The sequence below is a fragment of the Uranotaenia lowii genome, chromosome 3, assembly GCF_029784155.1.
Source record: "Uranotaenia lowii strain MFRU-FL chromosome 3, ASM2978415v1, whole genome shotgun sequence".
NCBI classification, from domain to species: Eukaryota; Metazoa; Arthropoda; class Insecta; order Diptera; family Culicidae; genus Uranotaenia; species Uranotaenia lowii.
The window spans coordinates 112,064,096-112,075,994 of record NC_073693.1 but is presented as its reverse complement, the minus strand read 5'-3'; the positions used below and the strand labels follow the sequence as shown (position 1 = coordinate 112,075,994).

The following is an 11,899-nucleotide window of genomic DNA, read 5'->3' as shown; positions in this document are numbered from 1 at the left end:
GTAATTGGTCCGGTTGCTAGTTCGTTCCAATCCGGGGTACCGTTAAAAAAAGGGTTATTTTGCATTAATAAAAAGAGTTCTACACACTACCAAAAAAATCTGGAAAATTATATCACATATGATGTAAATAAAAAGAAGCATCATATATGACGGAACTTTCAGTGCCAGTTATATATTACACGTCTGTAATATTATGCAGCGTGTAATATGAAAGTGATGTAAATTTTAAAGCTACTGAATTCAGGAAAAAATCCTATTGGAATTCGTTTTGTTTACTTTTTTGTTGACCAAATTCAATGGAGTTTTTTCATCTTTTTATAAGAAACAATCTTTTAATAATAAATTTCATTTACTTTATTACTCTACAAACAAATTTTAATGATTCATTAATTTTAAAAGGCACTTTCACCACCTTTCAATTTCTTTCGAAGTACCGGATCTAAGCATGCAGAGTAGTGTTGGGCCGCTTCCAGAACCACTTCCGCTGCCGCTTCTTTTCGGAGATATACGGAACCAACGATATCGATGGACTGAGAAGCTAACTGCTTTAACAAAATACTTAGGATCAAGACTTGACTAAACACTCTGTTTACATTTGTGTTCCTGTTTTTGACAGTTTTTATTTTTACATGACATTATCGCGTTCAGTGTAATGTAATATTAAATAAACTCCGTGGCTCCATTTGAAAAATTACAGCATATATGATGTAACGAAAAAAAAGCATCACATATGAAGAAATTTTCAGAGCGAGTTGAATATTACACGTCTATGAATTTCAACAGACGTGTAAAATTCGAAAGACATGTAAATATTTAAGACGTGTAATATTTAATTCGCACTGAAAATTCCGTCATATGTGATGCTTCTTTTTATTTACATCATATGTGATGGAAATTTACATAAAATAATCGCGTTCCGTGTCAGGTAATATTCATGTCATTAGAATTCAGTGCTATTATGGATTCAACTTTTTTCAATCCATAAATTTACATCAATAAATCGCGTTCGATGTCATGTAATATTAAAGGCTTTTCAATTTCAGTGTTGTTAAGGATTCAGATTTTTTTCTGTGTACATACATATATCCAGAAACTTTCGTGGTTGTCATCAAAGAAATTCAAACTCCAAAAAGCACGAGAAAATTGTTCTTTAATAAATATCGACGATTGCATCCTTTAACTAGACTTAAAATACACACTAACATATATCCAACGATTTCTGAAACACAACAACGACTATCTACCTACATATACGATTCCTGTAAAGACATTAAGCCTATTATTTACTCCTGCTCCTTCTGGTCATTTTCAGCTTTGCTTTCATTACCCCAAAAAGTGCACTGGTGCTCAAACTACCGGAATGTTGCTGTTCCCCCTGATTGTCTACCTTTGCAGGCTTCACAGATTTCTTGGGGGATAAAGCTTCAGTCAGTACATTGTCAATGGCTTGGTCCAAATCGATCTCATCCTCGTCTTTATCGGCATCGGCATCGTCATCTGGCTGATTTACTTCACCTTCACCTTCCCTTCCATCCTCGTCCTGTTCCAGTTCGTCATCATCCATGTCACCTGTCATTCCCCTGCCAGCGGATCGCACCATTCGTCGGAACTCCTCCATGTTGTCTTCGTCGTCCTCCTCTTCCTCGTCTTCATCCTCATCATTTTTCGGAAACTCGAAAGACCGATATCTCGACAAGGAACTAAGTTTTGTGGCCGAAGGTATCTTCTCCAGCAGCTTTTCCAAATCTTCGAATCCTTTCAGGCTCCGTTGGCTCTTGTTCACTTCATTATCAACTCGTAACTTCTTATCCTTTCCACTTTCAACCCTACCAGAACTGCTGCTGTTCCTCTGACTTCCCGTTGAATCTTGATGCTGGCTATCAACAGCCTGTTCGTAATTTTCACTCCGTTTAGCAACAGCAGCAGCATCATCGTCGTCCAAGCTCAGCACACTTTCATCGGTGGATCTTCCCAATTTCTCGAGAAGCCGACTGTTATCGTTTGGATTTCCTTGGGCCATGTTTTTCAGCGTGGTGCTGCTGTTGTCCTCATCAGTCCGCTCCTCGATGACGCTCAGCTCGGACGAGGCCAGCTTCATGGTAAACTGTTCGTGCCGGGACCGACGTCTGGACTCTCGACCACCACCTCCACCCCCAGGACTTCCACTATTGGCGCTCGAGGCTAACGCTGCTGACGATGATTTCCGGGTATCGTCCTCCCCCGGTTGCTGCTGCTCCTCGTCGGAAAGAGTGGCGAGATCTGAAAGTTGATAATCGGAAGGAAGGAAAAATGGAAGGTCAGCGATGAGAGATAGTTTTATTTAATTTTGGTTGTGAAGAACAGGTGTCAGCTTTTTGTTTGAAGATCTTAACTTGGAATTGATTTGCATCCAGTTATTTTTCATACATTTCCTTCCGTCTATAGGAAATAAAACCTGTTATTTAAAGTTATTGAAAAAACAAAAAACATAATTTAAAAACACTTATACAAAACAAAGATTAAAAATTGAAAATTAAAAACTAAAAAAATCGTTAAAAACGTACAGTACCGTTCATAATTGTATAGAAATTGGAGGCACGCACACTGTCACTTCGACTTTGAACTTCCATAACTTTTTACTTTGATGATATTTTTTGATCAAATTTTCTGCGTTAGAGAGATCAACTTTTACACTATTATATCACAAAATTTGAGCTTTCTGGACTTTTTAGACTTTAACCATTCAAACTGCAATATCTCAGAAACTACGCTACATTTTTTATTGAAATTTTTCAGAGTGATTGTTGGAATATAAAACTAGCATGTTTTAAGTTTTAGGAAAGTTCTATCGATGGGATCAAAAGTTACGCGAGGTACAATATTTCAGGCATGAACCTAAAAATGCGATTTCTATAGAATTTTGGACGATTCCTGAGAACAATATCCTTTCCATCCACAAATCAGTCACATAATGTCTGGCAAAAGTGATACTGTTTTGGTTTTTTGGTTTAAATAGATGTACTGGTGGTTAAACATAAAATAGGATTTTCCTATGGAAACAATCGTCCAAAATTCTATAGAAATCGCATTTCTAGGTTCATGCCTGAAAAGTTGTAACTCAAGCAACTTTTGATCCAATCGATAGAACTTTTCAAAAACTTCAGACATGGTAGCTTTATATTTCAACAACCACTCTGCAAAATTTCAATAAAAAATACAGCGCAGGTTTTGAGATATTGCAGTTTGAATGGTAAAAGTCCAAAAAGTCCGATTTTCGTAGAACTACTGTATCTCAGGCCACACAAACTCCAGATAGCTCAAATTTTGTGATAAAAAAGTATGATAATTGATCTATCTAACAGAGAAAATTTGATCAAAAAATATCATCAGAGTAAAAAGTTATGGAAGTTCAAAGTCGAAGTGACAGTGTTCGTGCTTCCAATTTCTATACAATTATGAACGGTACTGCATATAGGGGAGATAAGAGCATAATAGGCATCTTAAGGAAAGTGCTTATTTAACCATACAAACACTTTTAATATGTGAGTTTCATCACAAGATCGTTTTCAGACACTAGAGAAGTTCATTTCGTGTCTGGCTTGAAATCTAAAAATATGCGTATTATAAACGTGTGAAAACAAATGAAAATCAGCCACTATGAGGAGCATGTTGAGAACACACTTGGGCAGAATGAGCTCTGGCGCTTCATTTAAATACCAGCTTGTCTAAAGGCACTTAAACTATACTTATATTCATAAATTATATTATCCTTGCATATATTCACACACACAAGACACATTCCACCGTGACGTGAAATCGCTTTTCCGGACTTTGCTGAACTGTCAACCAATTTATTTGAAAATGAAAAAAAATGTAGCAAACGGTCGCAAATTGAATTTCCTTTAAAATGAATATAATTTGGTCATTACCAAATTTAAATGGTTTTTGTTATAATCGATTACTTTTGTGACGTGAATTCACGCTAGAATTGACCATTTTGGACTTCAGTACATACAACTTTGATTTGCTGTTCTCTCTGTGGAAATAGAATATCGGTGTCTTCAAATAAGTTGTAGAAAAAACAATAACCCACAATTTGATGCACTCAACTTTTCGATTGAACAACAACGAACGAAGTTATGCTTATTTGAAGTTGTGACGTGAATTCACTCGGTTTATACAGAACAGGATATTTAACCAAATTCAAGTCACGAAATATCAAGTTATTCTTCAGAGCGTTCAAATTATATGAGCTTTTTAAAAAACGATATTTTGTTGTTCTGACTTTTAAAATGCTAAATTTTCAGTATTTTTACCTACTTTTTTTCTTATTTTGAATGGCACTTGAATAACAACATATAGAGGGATCATACGTTAAAATTACTACTGTTTCTTTCAGTCTTCATTTTAAGATTTACCAAAAAAACATTTTTTTCCAATTTTTTTGTATTTTTATTTGAAAATAACGAATTTTTTAAAATATCAACTAAACTATGCTCGATTTGCAAAATTCCGACCATCTGTAGGGTCAAAACAGCTTTTAGTGCATATTCCCCTAATGAAATTTTACAAAACATTAAATTTTGTGACGTGAATTCACTCATTCACGCTGTTGTTGCTCAGCTAGATTGCAACCAATTTTTATATAATTTAGTGTTTTAGAACTGTCCAATCATTTTCAAAGAAGATCTCGTTTTTCATGTCAGAAAATGTCAAAGTTTTCTCATAAAATTGAAAAGTACCTTTTCTGTGACGTGAATTCACTCATTTGCAAATGTTTTTGTTCGCTTTTCAACACAACCACATTGGATATAAACAAATTCTTTTTTCTGCAAAATGAAGCAGTGTTTTTTGGCTTCGAAACGTTTTAAAAAAATTATCCATATATTTTAATAAATTATTTTAGAAAAGTTGTCAAAATCACCACTTATTTCAACAATAAAATTGATTTTCAAATTTATAAAAAATATGTTAAACATTTTTTTTTCTCTTTTTCCCGTTGGTTTTGTGTGATTTGAATTATCAAAATTATAGACAAGTTTGAAATTTTTTGATACGCGAACGAATAAAAATCACTGTTGAGCGGTACAAGCGCGTGGAATGTATCACAAACATTTTATAAACACATTGTGCTTTAAACGTTATTTTTGTGTTGCATTGATTAAAGTGTAATGCGATTCGCCGTATTGTGGTCAAGGTCGCTTATGATCACTCGTTATTACTCTTGTTTGTATGCATCATCACTAAAAATAATCACTGATAAAATAAACAAACAAAACTATCAGCCTGTCGAATTTATTAAGCTGTAGGATTCTACGGCAGAGGGTGCTCAATCTGCCAAAATCAATGGTGCTCTTTTTGCCCCTACTCCACAAGTTTAAGCAAAAACGAATTTTGACATTAACTAAAGGAAAACTTGTAACTTGCAAGAAAGTAAAACTTAAGGAAGTATGTGTTAATCATGCTCAGTGTGTTTATAAGGATCGTCATATTACATCTATCCTGAAACTTGAATATATTTCTTGTGCTAAAAAATATTAATATTTTCATCACTTTGGAAAAAGTTAGTTATTTTTATATATTTTGGAGGAGATTACTTTTTTGTCTAGAGATACTTAGATGCGCTATGAGCTACATAAGTTTTTTGCATTATTATTTTTTTTGGAATGTGAGCTTTCGTTAATGCCCTTATATCTCCTACTTTTTGGGAAAACTGTAAACCGTTCGGTGAAAAAAGGTAATTTTTACGTTATTTCAAAGAAATTTTTAACCATAATGAAGCTTGCAATTCAATTTTGTTGAATGGGTTGTGTTTCATGTATGTTAGTGAGTTCATCAGTTATCATTGATTATTACACTCAAAACTGATTTATTTTAAATTTTTAAACGCCTTATCACCGAAACTAGATGTGATTCACACTAAGATTGCAATTATTCCGCTCGGGATCAAGTTCCACTGAATCACAGGAAAAGAGCTCAAAATGACACTTGACATTCCTGCAAATCACAGGAAAACACGAATTCGATGCTACAGACCAATTTGAAAGATGTTTCCTGAGCACTTTTTCTGTCCCGAGATTTGTCCTGTAATCTCAGCTGTTGAAAATACAGGACAATATTGTTCCGACCACAGGAGAAAAGATTAAGTGTGTAAGTGTTAAGTGTGTTCCCAAACCAACTCCCCTGACGTCCGGAATCTCGATTTCTAGGACACCGATTTCTAATGACACCGGCGATGCAATTCATCATTTGAGATCCAGTTGCCAGGTCACCAAGCGATATGATATTCCGCAGGCAGCGGTTTACAAATACTTGTAAATTTCGCGTCGTTACCGCTTACGTGCACCATGTTTCGCAACCGTACAGCAATACGGATTTGACGTTTGAGTTAAAGATTCGAATTTTCGTTCATAGAGATATTTGACGTGAGCGCCAGATGTTCTGGAGACTCGCAAATGCAAATCGGGCTTTTCTAATCCGGGTTTCGATGTCTTTCTTGATACCACCATCAGGCGTTATCTGGCTACCAATCTATCTTGAAAGCACTATACTTAATCAACCTGTTACCCAGCTACTATGAAATTAGAGGGATTTCCTGAATTGATATCCATCGACTTGGTCTTCTCGACATTGACTTTGAGACCTGCTGCCTTGGAGTTTTCAATGAGGTCTTCGAGCTTGCTCTGCATATCTTGCATTCTTTTTGTAAGCAAAACAATATCGTCTTCCAGGTAGGGCAAGGTCGTTCAGTGGCTCCGTTGTTGAAGGATTCCACGGAAATCCTCGGATCGGTGCACAGTCGATCGATCCAGTCAGAATCTCATCCACCACTCTTAGAAAAAGTAGCGGTGATAAGATACATGCCTCACTCGAGCAGTTACCGGGATTGGATCGGACAAGACTCTGTCGTGCAAGACCTTGCACGAAAATGCCTCGTATTGTGCCTCGATGAGATGGACTAGTTTCTCTGGGACTCTTCTTCGCCATAGAGCCACCCAGATATTTTTGTGGTTAAGTCGGTCAAATGCTTTTTCGAAATCAACGAATACCACCAGAAGAGAGTCCTGGAATTAGTTGATTTGTTCCAGTATGATTCGTAGCGTTGTGATGTGGTCCACACATGATCGTCCGGATCGGAATCCAGTTTGTTGCCGTCGAAGTGTAGCGTCGATTTTCTCCTGGGTCCTGCTCAGGATCACTTTGCAGAGTTCTTTGAGAGGTGTACAGATCAACGTTATGCCGGCCAGTTATTGCACTCTGTCAGGTCTCATTTCTTCGGGACCTTTACGAGCATACCCTGCATCCAGTCGGCCGTGAATGTTGCAGTATCCCAAATGTCAGCGAAAAGACGGTGCAACATTTGTGCTGACAAGGCAAGGTCGACTTTGAGCATTCCGGCAGGGATGCAATCGATACCAGCCTGGTATCGATTGCATCCCCTGGTATTACCAGGTGCTTTGTTAGATTTCATGTCTTTGATTGCCGTTTTTATTTCAGCCAGCGGGGGCGCTTCCGAGTTAACGCCATTAATGCGACTTACTGTTGACGCTTCGAGTTGCGAGTTCTGCTGGCCATCGCTATTCGTTACTCGGAAGATTTGTTCGAAATGCTCAGTCCATCGTTTGAGCTGATCTGTTCGATCTGTCTGCAGCTGACCTGCTCGGTCTTTCAGCGGCATTCTTGCATTAGTCCTTGCCCACTGAGGCGGCGAGAAATGTCATAAAGTAATCGGATATATCCATTGGCGGCGGCTCTTTCTCCCTCTTCGGCTATGGAGTTTGTCCATGCTCTCTTGTCTCGTCTACAAGCTTTCTCCGATCATCGACCATCCTCCAAGATTCATCCGACATCCTTTCACTTTTTCTTCCACCAACTTTACCGAGAGTACTATGGCTTGTCGTGATAAAGGCATTATAGATCCTACACCACTGTTCTTCGACTGTTCCGTCTGTCGGCGATTCAAGCTTTTCAACTTATGCCCTTTTCACCTCTGGATTATCCAACTGGCGGACGTCGTATCGACATCCCACTTTCTCCTCTCGCCGCTGGGCACGCGCGACTCTCAGTCATATCTCATCAAGGACGAGGTGATGGTCAGATGCAATTTCTGCGCTTCGTTTGTTGCAGACATCAAGGAGGCTCCTTCTCCATTTTCGGCTGATGCAGATGTGGTCAATTTGATTTTCGGATCGGGCATCTCGGGATACCCAAGTGACCTTATGTGCTGGTCGATGAGGGAAGAGCGATCCACCGATCACCATGATGTTGTTGCCACAAAACTCTACAAACAGCTCTCCGTTTTCGCTCATCTGTTCTAGGCCATGGCGCCCCATGATGCGCTCAAAGTCCCGATTGTCGGAGCCAATATTTGCGTTGATGTCGCCCAAATGGATTTGAGTGTCACCCTTCGGAATTTTCTCTACTACGATGTTCAGCTGATTTTAAAACTGCTCTATCTCATGCAAATCGGCAACGTCAGTTGGCGCATAACACTGGACCAATGTAAGGTTTCTAACCCGTGTTCTAAATCTGGCAACGATTATTCTTTCGTTTATCGGTTCCCATCTAATGAGGGCCGCGTAGGCCTGCAGGCTTAACAGGAAACCAACTCCTCGTTACCGAGTAGCATGTTCTCCGCGTATGCCAGAGTAAAGCAGGACATGCCCTGACTGTGTATTGTGTTCTCCAGTGTTTCAAGTTTGAGGCGGCTAGCTTCTATAGCAAGTTGAGCCAACAAGGATTGAAATCTTGGTTAAGGGGTTCATTGAATACAAAAATACCTAAATTTCAAATTTTATTTTTCAAAAAAAAAAATTTTTTTTTTGGCTTGCAAACTAGTTTTTAATTGTTTTATCATAGCTGTGTACATGTTTGTAGTTGTTATAATCATCACAGATATGCAGAAAACCTATTGAAAGTTAACTCCAATAATGGCACGTGATCCTGAAATGGGCTTGATTCGATCCAACTGCGAGAAATCAAAATTTTATTTAAAATTTTCTAATTTAAATGGAACGTGAGCTATGATTAAAGTGATAGGAAGGAGCCTTAACTATATTTGTTCGAATTTTCTATGATTAATTTTGATTAAATTATTGAAAAATAGTTGCAAGGTGGTCCAAAATATGCACCCGGTCCAAAATAAGTCCGTTACCCTATTAAAAGTTTTTCTATTCCTAGACATGATTCATTCAGTTGACAAAAAATTTGCTGGAAAATGTCGACACTTTTCCGACTTAGCCAAGACTACGAGACGAATAATCAAAGAAGTAACTTGTTTTCATTCAATTTGAAAATCTATAGCATAAGAATAATAAGATTAAAATATTAAAAACGAAATCGGTAAACCGGTGAATATAAATCGTGTTTGTGACCTTTCGCTCGAATTCACTTGATTTGGTTCGTGAAAATAAAATATTACGCTGATTAGACATTGCATAGTTATTGTTCACTCATGCAATTTCCTTGGCCATAAAAAATAACCATCGAGTAATGGATTATAATTATATTTTTTTCAACCCCTTCAGCAAAAATGCAGGCAGAACTGGTTTACAAATAGTACCCAAGCTTCCTTCAAGTATACACAATCCCAAACCGCTCATTATTGCAGCCCCAAGGTGAATAATTTTTAATTAAGTCCTCACCGAGACCATCGCCATCATCAACATCATCGTCATCGTCATCAAGATCTCCAGCATCGCCGCCCTCGACCGCACGAGATTCGTCGCCCGCATCCGTCGTCTCTGTCGGTGGTTCTTCGTAGGGTGGGTCTTTCTCCATTTTCTCCGTGTCCTGTTCTTGTTCCGTGTTGTTTTCGCCGTCGTCGTCGTCGTCCTTGTCACCGTTCTGGGAATTACCGCCATTGCTGTTGCGCTCGCTTCCGGGGGTACCATTATTGTCACTCCTGCTGTCACTACACAATCGCCGGATGTGTAGTGCAATTAGCCGTCATTGGTTCCCCCGTTGAACCCATTCATGCCATTGTGGTGGGGCCACGAACCAAATTCGGCCGCAGGTGAGGTTGAACGAGAACGTCACAATCAGTTGAACGGGGGCAAAAAATAGACAGAATGGGGAAATTTAATTAAACTATTTATTATTCAATGCGATTACTACGCTTCGCGTGCTCGCTAGTTCGAGTAATCTATATTAAGGGGGGAGATTATATTCGCTTTTTTCTTCCTACACATGGGTTAAACTATTGAGACAAACAGTGACCAGGGAAAAAGTCAGGAAGTTAGATAGATAGATTTTGAATTAAATCCTTAGATTTGTAATATTTTTCCATTATTTTATTACTTATACCATCAAGTAGCCATTCACCGCCCAGTCACCATACACCGCCCAAAATCACCCTTGTGTATTTCGAAAAAAGAGGGATGTTTTTCCCAAAAATAAGACTTCTATTCTGAGTTGGCATCATTTTTCGACTATTCCACTGAAAAAAACATCACTTAATTATGCTAACGCTAGCCAGAAATAAAATTTTTGGTTTTTCGTTTCCGGTGGCGGTCAGATTATTAAATTCGACGCCAGTTAGCAAACTGAGCATACATGTGCTCCTGATGCAAAAAGGGTTTTTGTTTCCTAAAAAGTACACATTTGATATAAAATCGACTTGAAGCGATAGTTTTATTTTCGTAGAATAGATTTGCATTGGAAAATTTTCGATTGTTTCAATTAGGATATATTGACAGTTTTACACGAACACCACCTTAGAAGGAGGCCTCAGCCCTAACCTCAAACCATGGGAGAACAGAATCAATTTTTGAGAAGGGCGCACGATAAACGCGATTTAGCGGTACTAATATCGACAAACTCGCCATGTGGAAAAGCGACACACAGATGCTCGTGTTTTGATTTTTATGGGTGTTCAGGGCTGCCAAGTGCATTGATATTTGGAAAATGATTATATTTTTTCAAATTGCATTTTTATTGAAAAACGTTTTCATGAGTACTGAGAATTTGCAACTTTCCCGTAGATTTCTATTAGAATGTGAAATTAAACGCAACATTTATCTGAAATGAATAACAACCGCCTGTATCGCACACTCAAACGATGTAGCGAATTATGTGGATATATTTAAAATAATCAGAGCGTGCAGGCTATCATTTTCATAGTCAACATAGACGTGGCATTCATTAATTTACTTTTTTTTGTATATTTTGCATTCGTTTAGAAGAACAACTCTTTTTAATTTACCGAGCAGTACATGAAAATATATTTCAGATGTTTTAAATTCACCTTGAAAATTCATTAGCGAAAGATTGCTTATCTTAATTTATTTAGAGACTCACCGTAATGAATTCAAACGTTTAGTTGTTGATTGTTAAAAAATTTAATCAATTCAGAAATATTATAATTAGTTTAAAACAAACAAATACTGATTTTAGTAACGCACCTAGCATCACTGGTGAGGCCGTCAGCTTATCAAAGTTTGAGGTTATGGCTGAGGCCAATTTTTTGCCAATACTATCGCCCGTATATACCCTTATAAGGGTATATACGGACGATAGTATTGACGAAAAATTGGCCTCAGCCATAACCTCAAATTTTGATTTGCAGGCGGCCTCACCAGTGATGCTAGGTGCGTTACTAAAATCAGTATTTGCTTGTTTTAAACTAATTATAATATTTCTGAATTGATTAAATTTTTAACTATCAACAGCTAAACGTTTGAATTCATTACGGGGCGTCCCTAAATGGATGAAGATAATTACGCTATCTTTTGCTAATGAATTTTCAAGGTGAATTAAAACATCTGAAATATTTTCATGTACTGCTCGGTAGATTAAAAAAGAGTTGTTTCTAACTTCTAAACGAATGCAAAATCATTCACTGTTACAAACAAGTGAAAGCCCCGTCTATGTTGAATTTGAAAAAAACTGCCTGCATGCTCTGACTATTTTAAACATATCC

General features: G+C 37.7%; 1 protein-coding gene across 1 annotated transcript; it reads right to left on the bottom strand.

The window, feature by feature from the left end:
• Positions 1-1,279: 1,279 nt before the first annotated feature.
• LOC129752525 (uncharacterized protein DDB_G0290685-like) lies at positions 1,280-9,956 on the bottom strand. The gene is made up of 3 exons (XM_055748297.1): positions 9,949-9,956; positions 9,624-9,892; positions 1,280-2,259 (listed from the first exon to the last, which is right to left on the bottom strand). Exons 1-3 carry the CDS (start codon positions 9,954-9,956, stop codon positions 1,280-1,282), a joined length of 1,257 nt encoding a protein of 418 aa, XP_055604272.1.
• Between the last annotated feature and the right edge of the window lie 1,943 nt (positions 9,957-11,899).